The 22,005-nt window shown below is 39.3% G+C and overlaps 1 protein-coding gene and 1 pseudogene across 1 annotated transcript in view; both read right to left on the bottom strand.

Annotated features, from left to right (window-relative positions):
* The window catches only part of LOC126183845 (ionotropic receptor 25a), a 442,093-nt gene that overhangs the window by 171,205 nt on the left and 248,883 nt on the right, over positions 1-22,005 (bottom strand). The window contains exon 11 of the mRNA XM_049926116.1: positions 13,410-13,609. Within this exon, the coding sequence (XP_049782073.1) occupies positions 13,410-13,609 (200 nt within the window). The remainder of the gene's footprint in view (positions 1-13,409; positions 13,610-22,005) is intronic.
* On the bottom strand, positions 16,189-16,306 carry LOC126105341 (5S ribosomal RNA; annotated as a pseudogene).

Raw genomic sequence — 22,005 nt, 5'->3', positions numbered from 1 at the left:
TACTGCCGGACGGAAGCAGTACCCACGACGCTACCAGGTACCCCACCGAGCTCTTCGACAAGGACTACCAGTGGATCACCGCCACTGCTGCTGAACTGCCGGCCTTGGACACACACACGTGTGCATTACAGGTTAGTCACAGTGCAACGGGTGCTGGTCCAGCATCCCCATCGGTGTTCACGATCAATAACGGTACTGTCCACAGAATAAATACCACAGAAGGCCCACCGGTACGTGCAAAGGCTAGGCGTTTAAATCCAGAAAAACTTAAACACGCTAAAGCTATTGTTCAGGAACTTTTAGATAATAAGACTATCCGCCCTTCTTCTAGTTGTTGGTCGTCACCCATTCATTTGGTGCCCAAGAAAGATGACACTTTCCGCCTCTGCGGTGACTATCGGGCGCTTAATGCCAGAACAATTTTAGATAATTATCCCGTCCCAAATATTCAAGACTTTACTTCCCAGCTGCATGGGGCACAAATTTTCAGTGTAGTCGATTGTCATAAGGCGTACCACCAACTGCCAATGGCACCTGAGGACGTTGAAAAGACCGCTATCATCACCCCGTTCGGGTTGTTCGAGTATTTGTTTATGCCATTCGGCCTTAAAAATGCTGCACAGACGTGGCAACGGTTCATCAACTCGCTGGTTGGAAAACTGGACTTTGCATATGCGTACCTGGACGACTTGTTAATTTTTTCTTCCTCCCTCGAGGAACATGAACAACATTTAAATACAGTGTTCCAACTATTAAAAGCAAACGGTATCGCAGTGAACAATACTAAGTCACAACTCCGCCGCACCAGTGTCACTTTTCTGGGCCACAGAGTTTCTGGCGACAGCATCCGCCCCCTAACTGAACGGGTGGAGGCCATTAGTACGGTGCCTTTGCCCAAAGATTTTCAGGGCCTCCGCCGCTTCCTTGGAACGGTAAATTACTACCGTAAACATATTCCCCGCGCCGCCGACATACAAGCCCCACTGACGGATGCCCTCGCAGGAAAAAACACATCAGGGTCTCGGGCGGTCACGTGGACTCCAGATATGCGTCGCGCATTTGATAATCTAAAGTCAGCCTTACAGACAGCTGTTACGCTTGCTCACCCCATTCCTGATGCTCCCATCTCGCTTACTACAGACGCAAGTGATACAGCAGTGGGGGCAGTCCTTCAGCAATCCGTGGGTTCTGTTGCACAGCCGCTCAGATTTTTCTCCCACAAACTGACCGCTTCCCAACATAAATGGTCGACCTTCGACCGGGAACTGTTTGCTATTTACGCTGCTATCAAATATTTCCAAGACGATATCGAAGGTCGCCATCTCGTGGTATTTACCGACCACGAGCCATTGGTTTACGCTTTCCGTAACCCAGGTAAGGACTCATCCCCGAGACGTTTTAGGCATATGGACCTTATATGTCAGTTTATGAATGACATACGTTACGTCAGAGGCGCAGACAATGTCGTCGCTGATTTTCTGTCTCGGGTGTCGGTTTTATCTTCACAACTGGACCTCAGTGAGCTCCCTAAATTGCAGACAGAGGATACTGAACTCGCAGCATTGCATTCCGATATCAAAACAGGACTCAAACTAGAGTTACGGACACTTCCTGGGTTTTCATCACCCATCTGGTGCGACATTTCAACAGGACGCATACGCCTGGTGATTCCTGCACCTCTCCGCCGGGACATATTTAATAGTATCCACGACTTGGCACACCCTGGCATTCGCGCCTCCGCATGTCTGGTATCTGAACGTTTTGTTTGGCCCGGGGTGATAAAACAGTGTCGCAGTTGGGCACGAGCATGTGTGGCTTGTCAGCGCGCAAAAGTAGGACGTCATGCACAGCCCCCCATGGGTACGTTCGATGTGGCAAAAAGAAGATTCCAGCACATACACATCGATATCGTCGGGCCCTTACCCCACTCAGGCCCCTTCCGTTACATACTGTCCGCAATTGACAGGTTTACCCGCTGGGTAGAGGTAATTCCTCTCACTACTATCACAGCCGATGCAGTGGCCTGAGCCCTGCTGTTAATGTGGATCTCGCGCTTCGGCTGCTCAGTCTCTGTCACCACCGACCAGGGCCGCCAGTTCGAGTCTGCCCTCTTCCGACAGCTTTGTGAACTGTGTGGGGTGAAACGATTTAGGACTACAGCATACCACCCCCAGAGCAATGGGCTTGTGGAACGCTGGCACCGAACGCTTAAAGCTTCCCTGATGTGCCACGGAGGTGAGTGGGCCGATGCCTTACCATGGGTAATGTTAGGCGTTCGGGCCGCGTACAAAGAGGACCTTGGCGCATCCCTGGCAGAGGTACTGTATGGAGAACCCCTCACACTCCCAGCAGAGTTAGTCGAGCCTTCACTTCCTCCAGATCAAATCTGCGACTCGACATTCGTCGGGCAGGTCAAAGAGCTAATTGCTAACATCCGCGTGCCGCCTCCTCGACCACACACGCCCCCTCCCGTATTTCTGCATAAGGACTTGGCGTCGTGCACTCATGTCATGGTGTGTGATGACACCATCCAACCGGCACTCAGACCTCCATATACGGGCCCGCACAGAGTCATATCACGGCGTACCAACACGTTCGAAGTGCTCATTAACAGCACGCCTCAAACGGTATCCGTCTGCCGCCTCAAACCTGCATGGACTCTGGGAGAACTGCCCGATACCCCACCCAGTCAGACCCCATCCCCTGCTGCACCCACCTCGCATGAGGCATCTACCGACAGTCCATGGACGAGCGATGCCCATTCCCACACGTGTGACGTTCCCCACTCCCAGTCGTGTGACAGTGCTACAGGTGCGTGTGACATTCCTATGCAGAGTGATGCGTGTGATGACTTACCCTCCTACAGGCAGCCCCTCGCCTCTCCCCTGTTAGGATTCAGTGATGTATCAGGGACCAGCCTCAGAGCGTGTGATGTCACCGATGACGACTCGTGTGGAGATTCTGTCAACCCGTATAAGGAAGTGGTAGTGAATGTCAACACAGATTTTATTTGCAGCTCTAATGTGTTTTTTGTTATGCAGCCGGGTAATGTGTACATCTTCTACGAACAAGCCAGCTTCCCCAGGGACAACTTAACTCACATTCATCTCCTCCAGTCTGTCCCCTTGCCTGTTGGTACTGACCCATCAACGGTCAAAGTCCTACGTACCGCCACAGGCATTCAGATCCGCTATCCTGGCCCCTCACAACCCACCATCCCCTCCCCAGATCCCTCAACTGCTGTACGAGGATTCGCCCGGTCAGGCAGGACCATCCGCCCCCCTCGCTGGCTCGAAGACTTCAATTACTAATGTAATGTAATGTAAGGTATGGTTTCTGATTAAACACCCTCTCCCTCCCCCCCTGGGTGTTCCCTTTACATGTATGCCCCAATATTTATGTTTGTGCTCCACACTCTAGGGGGGGGGGCTAATGTGGCGACTATCGACCAAGTCGCGGGTAATATCTTTGTTTTTGGCAAGCTCTTTGAAGCAGTCTGTGGTCGCGCGTGAAAGTGTACGGACGTGTACCGAGAATTCAGAATGTAAACAACTGTATATGTGTGCTTACGAAAAATAAAAATAGTGTTTATTACACATGGTGTAGCGTGCATCATCAGATTCGGCAACCCTACAACGCTTACCCATAAGTTTAACACCAGATCTGATTTTGTGCTTAGTTTTATGTGTATAATTGATTTTCTAATTCGTTTCAACTATGCCTTGTTACTACCGTATCTTTTGCTATAGGGTGAAATCAGTAATTGTTTCATAATTTAAATTCTATTGTTGACAGATAAAAAAATATAAATTCCGTACTAATTATGAATATTTGGAGGAACAAATACTAGTAATCTTAAAGTATCTATTTGGCTTAATTTGAAAACATGTTAGCAAAGCCAGCCCTTAATTAATTTCAAAGTAATTAACAGTTTTGTCAAAAGTATTGTTTCCATAATGATGTAAATTTAAGCATTTAAACAAATAATTCAGCTTAACTCTTGTGCTAGAAGAAACTGTTAAAAAGATGGAACCTTTTGATGTATTCAGTTAATTTCATGAATCAAGTTTTAATTGTAATTTCTGTAAATTAAACTTCCCCAGTTTTTGGCCACGAGACAGTTTATGGTTGAGTTTCAGAGGAGTAACCTGTGCAGGGTAGAACAATAACAATGCTTCAAATTAACTGTGGAATAAGTGTTAAACAATTAGGCTGTGTAAAAACAGTGACAGTGTCTATTCCATACATACCTGATTATTCTTTAAGATCTGTGAACTTTGTGGTTAGGCTTTACTGCTCATAGATGTTCAACAGGAAACTATTGTAGCAGTATGTGGATGTTCACCTGCAAACTATTAATGAGGCTTATGGAAAGTTAAACAGTAGTGCACTGGCCAGATAAATGTGTAAATGGTGAGGCAGAAGGGGGGGGGGGGGGGGGGGGGGGTGTTTGGGGGGTTGTGAAAAGTGAAAGTAAAAGACAGTGAAATGCAATTCCCTGTTCTGCGTTAACTGTTTTAAATAGTTTGGGTCTCTTATTCAGCAGAATCTGTGGGATCACCTTGATTGGGCTGTTTGTACCATGGGTCCTCAACCAAAAAACCTAGTGCAGTTGGCAAAAGAACTGGAGTCCATATTCCTTTCAGTATCTTCCAGACCTCACTGACTATCTTCCAGTATGTCTGACAGTGGTCCACACTACAAAATTTGGTTATACAGCATTTTGAGAGGTGGTCACATTAATATGACTGGACAGCACATTTATCTCTTAAGGAAATATGTTGAAAATAATACTTTTTTTTCAAAACAACAGGTCAGTTCATGGAATCAATATGAGAAATAAGACTAAACTTCACAAAGATTTGAATTCATTTACTTTGGTCTTGAAAAGTGTCCATTACACAAAAATGCATAGTATCAATAACTTGTCAACACTTGTAAAAAGATTATCTTAGTTCAGTTTAAGTGGAGCCTATAGGATTTATTGATGGCCAACTTCTTCTACTTTACTGACAAATTTCTTAGTAGAACCAACTGATATGTGTATATTATTAATAATATTATGGACTGTTGAGGGGATATGCTACTATAGAGCCCAATTGTCCACAGTATTTTTGGGTAAGTTGTCTTCAAGGAGAAAGTACCATGTCTTCTCATGGATTATGCTGTTACATTATTCAGCTACTGTATTTTGTTCTGGAGTGAGAGGTACTGTTCTCTGATGTTGGCTCTTCCTTCATTCATAACATTCATTAGCATCTTAGTTACAAACTGCTTTCAGAGCACAAGATATGAATCCTGTTTTCGGTTTGGTATTCAAGAACCTTCATCAATTTTTCAGTTATTTTTGGTACCTGGTTATTATTTATTTGTGTATCATTGGTTAGAATTAGAAAGTATCCTTCTCTTCTAATTGGCATTGACACAGATCTAAATGACCTAATTCAAGGATTCTCTTAGCTTGAGATGGAGACAATTGTAAAGGAAGTCTAGTCCACTTAACTTCCAACTGTGTTTCACTGTAGTTTATTAACAGCTTTCATATTCATAACACCTTTGACAACAGTGTTATGTAGTTTCCATTGTGTCAGAGTATAGATGTGCCAGCCTCTTATGCCATATATTATTGTCACTTGAAAATGACTCTGACATTGCTTCAATGGCCAAATCAATCAGCAGTTCAATCTGTTCATTCCATTAATAACATATTAAATTGGCAGCCATATTCTCCACTGTGTCATGAATGTATAAAAAAACAACTGGACATTTTTCTCATGATCCCTCCTTTTAGCCTGAAGTGCCACATTATCAGATGTGATTTATATCAAATGCCATCATTTACTTCTTTAGTAAGTTATTCTTAGTTAAATACCATGTGAGGAAGTAATACATTCATGGTTTACTTCAAAACTTTAGTCATTCAAATTGCTGGATGTAGAAATAATCTTTGCTACACTCCCTTCAATAGAAAAGCAGTTTTGTAGAAGGGTTTTCAGTGAGCCTTTTCTTCTTGATAATACAGAGTCTTTGTAGACAGCATGTATTATGCTTCTTTGGTGATGTTTGTTATTCTTGACATGCACATAGAGCAATAAATGAATGAAATTATCTTCGCTGATGTGGTACATACCTTTGTTTCATCAACATATCTTCCAACACATCCTCATAATTGTTTGTGTACATGTACATCTTCACAATGAACTGCCATGTGCTGTAATTCTCTCTTCCCAAAAGTTTCTGTCTCTAATGACCTTATTCCTGATAGGATATGAAACTCTAACCTTCCTTCTTTCATTTACATTTGTTGATTGTTTGCAAGAGTTTTGAGGTAAGCCATCATATCTTAAGTCTGTATTAGAACTATAAAGTTTCAATGATAAACACATTTTCTGTTCAAGCAATCCATGCCACTTTAATTAATAAGAGTATTAAGACTTAGTCACTGATATTGTGAGATCACATCCTGTGACATGGAATAATTTCAGTTTGATTAATGTAATTTATTAATGCTTTATACATTGGAAAAATATAAAATGAACATTTTAAGTAAGGAATGTACCACATGTTGGGTATATATAGCAACAAACATGACTTTGTAAAGTTAAAAATTCTCATGGCATAGATTCTAACTCCCAACAGTCCTTATTACAACTATGTGTTTAGTCTAGTTCACACTATTTTGAAATACTCTTCCTGATATTTAATTAATGTATCACCATTCAGAGAATTGCCACTAATTACTTTACCAAATATATCTGTATTTTTTCTTTCACTAATTTGCAGTAGCATGCATTTGTCAAAGTTTAAAGTTAGTTACAATTCATTACAACATGCATATTTTTTGTTACTACTTCTGAATTTTACCTCAGTTATATACTGAGATACTTTCTTATAGACAACATCAATACTAACATCTTATCATCTCTCTGAACTCAACATATCACATTGTTTATTATGGAGGGATGCTGATTCACTTTTTCAAGCAAGAAAATGATAAGATATGATATGCAATATGTAAACCAAATAAAATCGCTGCGCGGACTGGCCGTGCAGTTTGAGTCGCCATGTCATGAAATGCATGGCACCTCTTGCCAGAGGTTAAAGTCCTCCCTCAGGCATGGGTGTGTGTGTTGTTCATACATAAGTTAGTTTTAAGTAGTGTGTAGGCCTAGGGACTGATGACCTCAGCAGTTTGGTCCCTTAGGAATTCACACACACACACACACACACACACACACACACACACACGACACACACACACACACACACACACACACACACACACACACACACCAATATCTTAGCCCTCATGTATAATGGTAGAACATGTAGAACTTTACATTAAGAACTTTACATAATAATGTGTGTGTGTGTGTGTGTGGGTGTGTGTGTGTGTGTGTGTGCGTGTGTGTGTGTGTGTGGGTTGTGTATGTAGTGTGTGTGGTCTTCAGGCGTGGGAAATGAATGAGTAGCAAAGCACAAGCTTTTACATTATTATAAATTTCTTTGCTAAAGAGTATTGTACTCATACACAAGAGATAAACGGAATAAGGTTTCACCATTTAAACAGATTAGCATTGTATGCAGTAGGATAGAGGCTCCAGTCTCCATCCAGCCATCCTGATTTAGGTATTCACTGTTTTCCTAAATTACTTCAGGAAAATATGGGAAAGTTCCTGCTATAAACCCATGGCTGACTATCTGTCAGATCCTTGTCAAATTATAGCTGCAAGTATGTCCTTAAACTGTAATATCAAAACATGTTCAAAATCCTTGTAAAAGTGACCCACAGATGAATAAAACTACTACTACTACTAATACTAATAGTATTAGAGCTATGATGGCCTTTGTGTCAATTAACTGAGAACATGAGCATTCTTATGACACTACTTACCTTGATCACATTGAAATCGGTGACATTTGTGATGAGCACCAGCTGTATGTGCACTACCTACCTCCAAAGTTCAGACTGGTGGTGTTGGTGAGAACTATCTGAATGGTCTGAGTGGCAAATAAAGCATCCTTGTGTCTGTTATTTTATTCCAGAAGATGTTAAACAAAAGGAAGCTGCTGCAACAATCCTGCCCACTAGGTCATCTAGAAATGTAACAGATGTTTCATACACCCACAGGAAAAAATTAGTTGGTGACAGATCAGGTGATGATGATGGCCATGCAACTGGCTCACCCCAACCAGTCCAGTGGCCAGGAAAGGCTGCTTGCAGATGTGCCCTCACTTGCCTGCTGAAATGCACAGTGGCTCTGTCGTGCTGAAATGCAGTGATGAATAGGCATTGGAACATCATTCAACATGTCTGGTAGAACCTCTCAAAGGAATATGAGGTATGTACAATGATCATGTCAGTCCAGGAGAATATATAGACCAATTAAACAGTCACCAATGATGCCAGCCCACAATCAAGGGTAAATTTGTGTTATAAGGCATGGGTACTTGTAACATGTGGGGTCACATCGACCCACATATGCAGGTTATGAACATTCAGTCACACCCTTGAGTGAGAATGCAGCCTCATCAGTGAAGAGGACACTCACTGTGAAGCTTCGGTCTGCAGCAGATTCCTTCAGAAACCACTGCGCAAATCCCATGGGCTTGTTATAATCCCCCAGTTTCAATGCCTGGAAACATTGTGAATGGCAATAGATGCAGTCCTTAATCATGTGCAGTGCACCAGATGGAGTTTTGGGGGATATCAATGGTGTGGCATACACGTTGTGCACTTGGTAGTGGCGTCCACTACACCATTCCGAGAATGTATCTTCTGCCACACGTGTCTGTGCTGTTTGTTGGAAACCAGCATCTGGCTTGTGCAGATGGTTTTGCAGTCAGCAACGCAGGATGGTGAATAATGTGTGGTGCAGCATCTTTCTATTTTGACATTTCACACAATACAATCACATGGCTTCTAGTACATTGCAGTTGGCTGTGCCATACCTCAAATGCATCTCAGGCATTTCATGGTGTGTGTAGTTAGCCATGTTGCCCCCAAGGCTTTCATGGCATGAATGGTGATGATCTCCATGCACTCAGTCCATGTTTGTGTAGCAATGTCCTCGTGTGATTGTAGGTCTCTTTTGTGGTGTTTGTGATCCCCAGTTCCTATTAAATTACTGCTCCTTGTTGTATGCCTGATGTGTCACATCAGTTTGTAAATGGTTTTCTGAATCACCCTATATTTTTGTTTCTCAAAAGTGCCTCTTTTTCTTATTCATTGTACAGGGTGTTACAAAAAGGATAGATATATTTTGACTGCATATATTTGTCAAACTATAAGACATAAATTATGGAACTTGGGACATGTATTAATGGAACATGTTTAGATTACATTTGTTCAACAAGTCCTCCACCAGCGACATGAATAATATCACATCAGCACTCGAATTCCTCCAATACACAGGTAAGCTTGTCCATCATCAATGGTGCTATGGCAATATGTATCCGGTTCTTCTGCTTTCTGTGGTAGTGTTGGTGCATACACAATATCCATCATGAAACCCCACAGGAGGAAGTAACAAGATGTCAAATCCAGTGACTGTAGAGGTCAGCCGAGAAGTGCTAAGTTGCCAGTGTTTGAGGACCACTTCAACGTCATGGTAGAGTTTCATTCTGATATTCACACACTTTGCAACTCAGTGAGGGGGTGCCACATATTGTTAAAAATGAAGTTGTTCTCATTCATGTTAACAATGTTTCCATCAAAGAAGAATGGGCTGTAAACAGTTTAGTGGTATTATTACACAAAACACATTAACTTTAGGTGAATCTTGTATAATGTTCAATGTATGAATTCTAAAGACTCAAAATTCAAATGTTGTACTTGTTTACTTTCCCACTAAGGTGAAAAGTCACTTCATCACTGAACATAATGCATTGTGCATATCAGCTATCTTTGTCAATAGCAATCTGAAGCTCATTAGAAAATGCCACATATTTGTGATTATGATAATAATGTAGAAGCTGTAACAGCTCTAACTTGTACAGCTTTCTACCAACTGACATCTCATAATACACCAAACAGTCATCGTAGGCAATTATGACTCCTGGTTGCCACAAGGAATTGATTGGAAAGAGATTTGAATTCATCAGAAACGTGAGTGCAGCCACGACTCTCTCCTTTACATACACATCCTTTGTCTACAAACTGTTGATACTGCCTGCAAATGTTCCATTGATTCAGAGGATCAGTTTGGTACCTCAACCTGAAATATCTTTGTACTGTAATCATAGAATTACACTTCACAATCTCAAAAACACAAAATGATTTCTGCTGTGGAATAGATATTTTGCAACAATTGATAGTAACCAAACAAATAGAAGAAAACTGACATCTAGCATCAAGGAATATAAACCAGACAATGTGTTCGTTCCTCCAATAACTTACATGTGATGCAGCAATTGATAGTTTTGACAATGTAATACTTTGTGATACATATATTCTTTTTGAAACATCCTGTATTTTGATCATATTACTCTTTCCACTAATAATTTTCTAATCTTCTACTACATAGAAACTTACTCATCACTTTTAGCCTCATATCTACAATTTTTTAACTGAATTGTCACAATACTTGCTGTCTTTGGCTTCCTGCGGCCTATGACAGCTTTTTTTAAAGCTCTGTCTTTTTGCTTTCTCATATGGTGTGGTTTCCTATTAGTATGAGTTCAGAGAGAAAGCTCAGTGTCTTCCACCCTCTACAACTGTTTTTTCTATGAAGATGAAACATGTCATACCAATTTTGGTGCTTGTCACAAGCTTCTCATATTGGCAAGTAAATTTTCAGCGGTATTTATATTATTGTGAGCACCAAATACATAAACGTTTTGTCATAGGAATCAAACTTGCATCTTATTGTGCTATTCATTTTATAGTTCAACTAAAAAAATGTTTGTGATTGGGAATGTTTCCCTCTCAGTCAAAATATTTACCTGACAGTTTGTATCACAAACACCTTTCATTCATTTATTTGCCATGTTCTGTAGATCACAGCAAGAAGAGGACTCTTCAGGGATGTCAAATGAGTCAAGTTATACATTAATAAAAGACAAGGAAATAACAGTGATTTATACCATATTAAAAATAAAAAATCATGATACTTCTTAATGATGTTCATTCTTATGCAAGCTAAATTTAATGGAGTGAATTATATAGAAAGCTGATACTTAGAAAACAGCTGCTGCTTCCTCAGTTATACTGAAGATCTGCTGTTTATCACCCACAGGCTGCTTGATGTTGACCTTTTTTTTACTGGTATCCTTCAAAGAACATAATTGTCTTCTTCCTTAGGCACAGAGTCTGGTTTGCAATATATTATGACTTGTCATACAGTTTTACAAGGAACACTACTATTTTCCATGTAAGTAAGTGAACTTTTCAATCCTAGAATACAGACATTCAGATAATATGAAGAAAGAATGGCTAATGAGGCATTTTTTTAACACTCTTTTTAACTGATAGGAATTCCCACTTTTTGTGCTATGTTAGACAGGAACTTCCCAAATATCATTGCATCAAAGTACACAACTCCACTCTGAACCTTAGAAAAGGAGACAAAAACACACAAAAATGTTTTATGTCTTGTATTGTAATTGATTAATTAAGTTGTGAGCAATAAACACTTTACAGGAGTAAATAAATAGGGAAGTGAGTGTAATAATTCCAGGATCCTCAAAAAATATGTGTAGATTGTACTTTACATAATATTCTTATGACACGCTTCTTACACATAAATACTTTATTTACTTTAGGTGCTTTTCCACAGAAGATCTTTCCATAAGAGAAAAGAGAGTAAAAATAAGCGAAACGACCCAACAGTTTTTTCTTGATACTTCTAAGTGCAAAACAGTGCTTCTTGATTGGTTTATGTATGCTGTATATCCTTTGATCTAAGGTACTAGGTGGTTTTTTAAATTAATCCCTGTCATTTGCTCTAACCCCTACCTCTTTTTAGGCAAATGAAAGAAACACTGTTTCTAACAGCCATTCATTTTATGACTTTCTGTGCATGCCTGTCTCTCCTTCTGACCAGTAAACAGAACTATGGTTCAGTTTTGGTAATCATTTTTCTTATGGCCTACCATCAAGCATATTCTTAGAATATTGATCTGGTAATACTGACATGACTCTTTAAATAAATAGCTGGCTTTAGAAAGCATTTTTCTACCCAATATCCTGTGAACCTTGGACAAAGGGCAACAGACAGATTCCATATTCCCAGATTTCTGGAAAACATTTGACACAGTGTTCCACTGCAGACTATTAATGAAGGTATGAGCATGTGAAATAGATTCCAAGATGTGTGAGTGGCCTGAAGACTCCTTATGTAACAGAACCCATTAAATTGTCCTCAGTGGTAAGTGTTCATTAGAGACATGAGTATCATCAGGAGTGACCCAAGAAAGTGCCTTAAGACTACTCTTATTTTCTATATACATAAATGATCTGATAGACAGGGTGAGCAGCCATCTGCAGTTGTTCGATGATGTCACATTTGTGCATGAAGGTGTCATTGTGAAGTGACTGTAGGAGGATACAATATAACAAACAAAATTTCTTGTTGGTGTGATGAACATCAGTCTTATCTAAATCTGAAAAATGTAACATAATGCAGATGAGTAAGGAAAAAATTCTGTAATGTTTGAATACAGCATTAGCAGTGTGCTGCTTGACAATATCATTCTGATTAAATAGTGATATGAAATGGAACAAGTGTGTTAGGATGGTAGTAGCAAAGGCAAATCGTTGACTAAGGTTTATTGTAAGAATCCTAGGAAAGTGTAGGTTCATCTGTAAAGAGGTCAAATGTAGAACACTGGTGCAACCCATTCTTCAGTACTGCTCAAGATTTCTTACCAGTAGGTCCAATGAATACAGGAATATTACAAAGATTCTTTGTGAGCTCAAATTGGACTTTTTGGAGGGAAAAAGATTTTCTTCTGTGGAGCGCTTATGAGAAAATTTGGAGACCCAGCATTTAAACCTGGCTGCAGAACAATTCTATTGCTGCCAATGTACATTTCACATAAGTATCACCAAGTTAAGATAAGAGAAATTACAGTTTGTGTGGAGACATAAAGACAGTTGTTTTTCTTTTCTCTATTTGTGAGTGGAACAGGAAAAAAAGTGGCTAGTATTGGTACCCTCCACCACACACCATACAGTGGATTGTGGAGTATGTACATAGATGTGGACATAGATATGAAAAAATAAGAACAGAAAACTTTAAATACTCATTGAGAAACCAAAAAAATGGAGTAACCTGTAAGGAGAGTTATATAGGAATTTAGACTAGAACACAGTAAAGAAAGAAAAAAAATGTAAAACTAAGATTACTATTTCAAATAATTTATGTAGTGTGCACTGTTAAACAAACTTGTAATGTCGGTTGTGATACCTGGTGAAGAAGTAGGCTGCAAGTATGCACAGCCATACATCATTCTCAAGAACAGTAAGAAATTTGAAGAGTGATGTTGGTGTTTTTGGTTTTTTCATCAGTATTGTGATGCCAACAAGATCGTAGTAAGGCACTGTAAAATCCACCACATTTTCACGCTCTGCCATCACTGACAGTGCTCCTAGTGCTATGTGTGCTTTCTGAAAAATATGAAGTTATGTGGTGTAATACCAAATGATTTATTCTACTACATCTCACTGAAAATCAGTTTTGAAATGTTAGCAAGTATCAGAATTCAGCTTTAGCCATATTTTATGTGATAACCAATATAACACAAATATAGCTTTATTCATCAACCACAGAACCATAACAGAAACAAGCCTCTCAAGATTCCACATGTAACAAGACATACAGAGGGCGCAACATAAACAATACACAGAACAACTGATGTAAGTGGTACAAACTAAAAGAACATAGTAAGGGTGAGCCAACACTGTTCCACATTTATATGGGTGTGAATCACGGGTAGACAGTACAGCAGGGACTACGCTATGTGCAGCTTCCTACGATGGCCTGCTGTGGCCGGCCGGTGCTGATACAGTTGATGGTTGATTTAAGTATACGCGCATGGTGACACTACACTTGGTGCACTGACACCCACATGTACTAGTAGCAGGGTACAATATTTTATTTTATTTGAAAAGATAACTAATTTTGGCTTTATAGTAATTATCATATCCATAAGTGGAAAGAAATCACAGTTTGTTGCAATTTGTGGGACATGACAATGAAACTATAATGTGTGAATGTAGAAACATGTAATTTTACTACCTTGCAGTGAAATCATAGTTCTTAGTTAACTGCTTAATGATATTTGTGATAGTTAAATAATGAGTAAATGTCACAAATCTTGGTGCCAGTGGTGCTGGTAGTATGAGTGGTGACAGATCCCTAATTAAAAAATATTTACTGAGGGAATTTAAATGGGAGAACGTGTAGTTCATATATTTACCAATTACATATACCAATTACTTTAATAAAACAATATAAGAAACTTCAGTGCAATTGTTATCTTCTGAACATAAAGGACCACAAATTAATTATTATTTATGAAGAAAAATTGACATGTTAAAAATCACTCCATGAACTAAGAACTTGTGATCACCAGACCCGTCTCAAATGAAACAAATTCATAGATTTTGTAATTCCCTTGCTGACAGAGACTGGTTTGGTCAGTGTCATGGAGACACACCCTATAATTTAAGTAACGATTTGCCAGCAAATATACTATTTGATAAGTTTTTAAAGTATTTTTTGGCACACTTTATTGACTGCATTCCAACAAAGAAATTCAAAGTAGGCCTAACTGATCGAGTCCTGAAAACTAAAGTTCCTGCAAACTTCTGTAAAGTTTGGAAGGTAGGAGATGAGGTACTGGCAGAAGGAAAGCTGTGAGGACGGGGCGTGAGTCATGCTTGGGTAGCTCAGTTGGTAGAGCACTTGCCCGCGAAAGGCAAAGGTCCCGAGTTTGAGTCTCGGTCTGGCACACAGTTTTAATCTGCGACAATAAAATTATTCTATTCTACTCTATTCTATTCCTTACTCTGGTGCCCTTAAAATGGAAATGTATAGGTTGAAGTTCAATGTAGTGGGAATTATTGAGATGTAGTGGCAGAAAGTAGAAGAGTTCTGGTCAGGGGAGTGCAGGGTTATCAACACAAAATCAGTTAGAGGTAATGCTGGCATAGTTCCAATAATGAATAAAAGAATAGGAATGCAGGTGAACTATTGTGAACAGCATAGTGACCACCACAGCCAACATCTACTGGAATACTACAAGTTTGTATGACTACTAGATGATGAAGAGACTGAAAGAATGTATGATATAAAAGAAACTAATCCAATAGTATAGGGGGACGTAAATTTAATTGTGGTTTGGAGCTGGAATTTGATAGTAGGAAAAGGAAGGTGAAGGAAAAATAGTAGGAGGCATCATCTGGAGGGGGGGGGGGGGGGGGGGGGGGGGAGTGAATGATAGAGGAACTGGCTTGGTAGAACTTTGCACTGAATACAATTTAATCACTGCTAATACTTGCTTTAAAGATCATGAAAGAAGACTGTATAATGTGGGAGAGATCTGGAGACACCAGAAGGTTTCAAATACATTATATAATGGTAAGACAGAGACTTTAAACCTAGATTTTAAAGTGAAAAATATATCAATGAGTAGATGTGAACTTGGACCATGTTTACTGGCTATGAAATGCAGATTAAAACTGAAGAATCTGTAAAAAGGTACAAAACCAAGGAGAATTTCAAAATGACTGTCTTAAACAGGGATAAGGAACACAACAAAAGCTGAATTGGTAGCCTTGAAAGATGAAATAGTGAAGGCAACAGAGGATAAAATAGACAAAAAGACAAGGCCCATAAGAAATCATCTGATAACATATGAGATATTAAATTTAACTGACAAAAGAGGAAATATAAACACACAGCAAATGAAGCCAGCAAAAGTTAATACACATATCTCAAAAAGTTATATTGATGGAAAGTGCAAAAAGGCTAAGCAGGAATAGTACTCCGCCTTCAGGCCACAGGTGGCCTACCGGGACCATCCAACCGCCATGTCATCCTCAGTGGAGAATGCAGATAGGAGGGGCATGGGGTCAGCACACCGCTCTCACGTTTGTTACGATGGTATTCTTGACCGAAGCCACTACTATTCAGTCAAGTAGCTCCTCAATTGGCATCATAAGGCTGTGTGCACCCCGAAAAATGGCAACAGCACATGGCAGCCTGGATGGTCACCCATCCAAGTGCCAACCATGCCCAACAGCACTTAACTTCGGTGATCTCACGGGAACTGGTGTATCCACTGCGGCAAGGTCGTTGCCTAAGCAGGAATAGTACAGAGAGAAATGCAAAATCTCTGGAGAAAAGAGAAATAATGTATGAGTGTCTCAAGAGCTTGATGGCAAGTCAGTACTATGCAAGGAAATTAAAGGTGTAATGTGAAAGGAGCATATAGATGGCCTGTACAAGGGAAATGAAGTTGAAGATAATACTAGGAAATGGATGAAGACAATGATCAGATGGGAGATATGATACTAAAGTACAAACAACTTCCTTGAAGTAGACAAAATGCTCACAAAATTATTTAGATCCTTGGGAGAGCCAGCCATGACAAAACAATATATGAGAGACAAAAATACTCTGAGACTACACAAAGAACATAATAATACCAATTACAAAGAAGGCAGGAGCTGACAGGTGCATATATTACTGAACCATCAGTTTAATAAGCCCTAGTTACACAAGACTGAAACAGGCTAACTACAGAAGAGCAGTAAGAGTGGAAGAAGGTGCATTAGGAAGGATCAGTTTTGGTTTTAGAGAAATATAGTGACATATGAGGCAACGCTGACTCATTGACCTATCTTAGCAGATAGAATGAAGAAATTCATATTTATATTTTTTGACATGGAATACTGGAATGCACTCTTTGAAATTCTAAAGGCAGCAGGGATGAAATGTAGGAAGTAAAAGCTTTGTACAATGGTTACAAGAGTCAAATGCAGTTACAAGAGTCAAGTGAGATGAAAGTGAAGCAATAGTTGAATAGGGAGTGAGACAGGTTTATAGCCTTTCCCTAATGGCATTCAATGTGTATGTTGAGCAAACTGCAAAGAAAAACAAAGAGAAATTTGAAAAGGGGATTTAAGTTAAGGGACAAGCCATAAAAACTTAGAAAATTGATTATGACACGGTAATTCTGTCTGAGGTTGTGAAGGACTTGATAGAATAGCTGAAGGAATGGGTAGTGTCTTGAAATGAGATTATAAGATGGACATGAGCTGCTTCATTGGCCACCTCAAGTAGAAGAGTTGCTTTGTTGGTGACTCACAATTTTAGCAATTTTGACTGTGATAATCTGATGCTGCAGTGCTCATCTTTGGCATGTCAGTGTAGAAGCATTCACAAATTCAGTGAAGTGAAAGTTTCTCACAATTGTAACTTTATTTACATGTAAAAGCTGACTTCCAAATTTTCCTTTGTGTAAGATTGCACATGTCAGATCCATCCATTGAAATCCTAGAATCTAATATTTTACTGTTCATGTTGTTTTTGCACAATTTTTCATTGGTTATGTCAATGCTCATGTATATCATGATGTTTTTAATTTTGAACATTTGTGAGTTCCATAAAAAAACTCATATCAGCAGTTAGTGCATTTTAGAAACTTTTGGCAACAGTATTCTAGCTCAAAACCAGTTGTTTGCTAATGCAATTGTACAATTATTGAAAAGTAAATATGTTTTTGAGAATTTTTTGACACTTGCAAACATATATTTTTGTGAATTTTTGTAAGTTATGAGTGTTTTACGTGACATATTTCACAGTACACTGGTGTTTGTCATTTAGTTAATGTAGCACATATTATAGCTAATATCATGAGTTATATTTAATTTTCCCTTTCAACAGGCAAGTATAATATGTACATTTATCATATCATATATAAATGCTGTGCATCTTCATATTTTCACGATGCAAAGACTGATCCATGAAATTTCAGGTAATACTATTTTCAAGTTTATTAGTGGCTGTAACCTCAAAAAAGTTACAGGAAATCAGCATTATGACCAGTTTTTCTATTGCCTCAACAGAAGTCTCATTTTGCATTCTAACTGTTTCAGTTGTCAAAGGGAATTAGTAATACTTTTAGTTTAACAGGCCCACAAATTAACAGAAAATAAGCAGGCTTATTTTAGAGTTACTAATTACCATTCTGTAAAATACTGCACCAGGCACAATGCAACCTCACTGTGTAAACTGTTCTTGAATATCAGGTGAGTTACTTGATGTTTTCAGGCAACTAAAAATCGACATGACTATTGTCAAATGATTGATAGCTGATGCAAATGGTTGTGTTGGGAGAGCTCCAGAGAGTTGTGTACGAAAGATACCTCAAGTGCAATACTTGCTTGTAGAGCCTGTTTGCTCTGCATGAAGCATTGGCTCTGTCACTACTCATTCACTTGGCTGTGAGTGGCTTGTCAGTGGTAGGTCCAGGTAACCTGTACTGAGGTTACAAGGCAAGTGAGAACATGGGATGTTATACCCATCCCCCTGACAGACAAATCTGAAGTGCTGCCTGTCACTGAAACTGATTCCTTTAGGAAAGCTGCTATGTCAAGAGGAGACTAACTCACAAGACATGGAACTCTTAACTGTTGGAAGTTCAAACTTAGAGCAAATAATGGTAATACTTAGTGAAACAGTAGCAGGAATGGGAAGGAACACCAACTGAACTCAGTTTGTATGCCTGTGGGCTTCATTCAATATGTTGAAGAGGCTAGTCCAGCAGCCATAATGGAACAGGGTGCAACCAACTGCAGACTGAGGCTCAGATTGGAGCAAATGATGCCTGTCATCTGGGCTCCAAAGTAATACTTCAGTAATTCCAACAACTGAACGAGAAGGTTGAGAATACCAGCCTTCCACAGTGAAATTCACCCCAGCTCACAATCTGCAGCTTTGTCCTCAGAACTGATCACATCCTCCTGGTTCTAAGTCAATTGGAAAGATAATCCAGTGATTTAAAATGTTCAAATCCAAAACTGAGGTTGGTGAGACATTTGGGGAAAATTAAAGTGTATTTGAAAATGATATGCTAATGGTAAATGTAGATGGTGTATTTGTTGCAGTAGACAAGAAACTCAGAGTGATTGAGACAGAAATTGAAACTGCATGTGAGACTGTCTGGACGAGAATCAGTACCAAGAGTGGGCATAAACTTATAATTGGAGGCTTCCACTGACTGTCAGACTCAACTCCAGATGTAACCAAAAACTTGAGAGAAAGCCTAAGTTCACTAGTACATAAGTTCCCCAAACAAACAGTCATTGATAAAGGAAACTTTAATCATCCAACAAACAACTGGGAAAATTAAAGTTTTGTAAGTGGTGAGCATGACATTCTGTGAAACATTGCTAAATGCCTTCTCTAAGAACTACCAAGAATAGATTGTTTAGAAGTCCATTCATGGTGGAAATGTAAAGGATCTAATAACAAGAAACACACTTGACCTGTTTGAGAATGTCTGCACTGAAGCTGATATCAGTGACCATGAGGCAGTTTTAAGGATAATGATTACTGAAGTACAAAGGGCCACTAAAACAAATAGAATTTATATTTTCAGCAGCAAACTAGATAAAGAGGCAATAGTGTTGTACCTCAATAAGGAATTCAAACCATTTAGCTCTGGAGAGGAGCACACAGAAGAACTGTGACTCCATTTCGGAAGAGTGGTTGGCCATGCACTTCATATATATGTAAGTAGTAGTGTAGTTTATGATGAGAGGGATCCTCCATGGTATATAGGCACTGTAGAGAAACTTTTAAATAAACAAAGCCTAATGCATAATAGGTGTACAAGAAAGCATAGGGCTAGAGATAAGGAGATGCTGAATGAAATGTGCAGTGTAGCATTATCTCTGTTCACTCCTCATGGTGCATTGTGAACCACTCATATTTCCACAGAACTAATATTTAAAACAGCCACCATGAGCTGCTGCTATAGGGAGCTCACCAGGTAGCCCTACACATGCCACCAGAGCATGCTAAATTCCCACTGCCTCACTATCTGCAGCTCTGTTTGGTCTGCACACCTTCTAAGTCAACATTTTCAGATTATACAAAAGAAGGCAGAGAAGTGAGGGCTTTATGAACCTAGTATGATTCTGTTGGCACTTTGGCTGTTAGTGACTTTTGTAAACTATTACTAGTGGAACAGAGAGACAGAGAGAGAGAGAGAGAGAGAGAGAGCGATCACAGGTTACAAAGTTATTTGCGCTTTATACTGAATACATTGTAAATAAATACATATATGGTTTAGTCATTCTATAGTACAGTGTTTGATATGTTGCTCTTTACTCTGATATGTTACTCTTTACATAAAGAAGATTCAAAATTTCTGCATACCAAACTAATCAATATTTCTCTCAGTGTTGGGATAACTAACTAAAATTTTTCTTTTCAAGATACATCCAGGAGGATGAACTGTCTTGATTTCTTCATTTTTACATTATTCTTACAGTGTTCCTAAATTTGTTATATCTATTCTGAAAGTGGTTTAAATTTTGTATGCAATGGAAACTTCTGGAGAACAACAACTCACTGCAGTTATTCAGTTTCAGAGCTAACAAATCAAAATTTTGCTAGATAGCACAAATTAAATCACGGAAACTCATCAGTCAATAACAAGTGAAAAACAGAATTCCAGCGGCCAGGTGCTGGCTCCTCCCTTCTACTCTCATGATGAAAAAGAAGAGGAACAGATGGAGTGCTGGTTACAGCTCTAGCAGCACTTTGCAGCCTACAAATATTGTGATTCATGACAGTCTTTCTTTTTTCCTGGATAGTGGAGCACATCTTTTGTTTGTGTAAGAAATTGTTCCTTCAAACAAAGCCCCAAACCCTTCCCTATGAGGAAGTTGGTCGAAAAGTAGATGACTCGTATGAAGTGAAGCTTCATGTAGCTGCTGCTCATTTCAGTTTTTTTCATACACATCATAATAGCAATCAGTTTTACAAGAAAAGGATTGCTGACCTCAAGGACATGACTAGGAACTGTAATTTTAGCTGCACTTCTGAAACTTCTTTTCAAGGTGAAATTCTTCAACACACCATTATTCAGAAACTTGCACATAACAGAATACCGGCTGAGTTTCTAAAGCATTGCATTCCTTGTCTCAATGATGCACTTTAAGTAATCAAAACTCAGGAAGTACACGATGTCATGGGACTTGATTTTAATATGACATTTTTGCAGTGGTCCCCAACCTTAGTTCTAAGGGAACTCTCCCCCACATAGCTAATCTTGACAACAGCCAACAGCTAGCAGGGTGTGAGGTGCCCAACCACTTATAAAATCCATGTGCTCTGAAGTCTTGTCTCACAATTTATGTCATGCATGATCACAAACACAGCTTCTTCCACTAAATGAAAAGCTGACACAATTAGAAATCAGGCCACACAAAGAAAGTGTGCTTCCTAAGTAAGCGCAAAGCAAACTTTGTGCCACACCAGTCTAAATTTGGGCAGATGGAGGTTAATATAATCTCACAGTATGAATCTTTACCCGCTTCTACTGGAAATTCTCATAGGAACTGGAGACATATGCACACATATCACAGAGCAATGTGTACAGTGCAAAATTTGGCTAATTCAAATCAGCCTTTCTCACGTGGACAAACAGCAAATGGCTCATTAGAAATGACAGTCATATTTAGAGGAAAAAACCACAAACTATTCTTATATTTACAGATTTAGATCATTTTAGCTGGGCACTGGTGCTTCAGTCACACTGATTAATCAAACTACGTATTGCAAACTGGGACACCTCAGCTCTGAAAATAACAACTGTGTCTTACAGCCCACAACAGTGATGGTGTGTTTTTGGGTCATACACTTTGCAACGGGAATAGCATTAATGCTATTTACAGTAGTTTGATCATGCTTAAGTCTCAATATTTTTGGATGTATTTGATTTTTGTGGATTAGATATTCAGGACAATGTGCGTGCTATTGATAA

The sequence above is a fragment of the Schistocerca cancellata genome, chromosome 1 (genome assembly GCF_023864275.1).
Source record: "Schistocerca cancellata isolate TAMUIC-IGC-003103 chromosome 1, iqSchCanc2.1, whole genome shotgun sequence".
NCBI lineage: Eukaryota > Metazoa > Arthropoda > Insecta > Orthoptera > Acrididae > Schistocerca > Schistocerca cancellata.
Note: the sequence above shows the minus strand (reverse complement) of the source record. Positions and strands in the feature narration are given on the sequence as shown.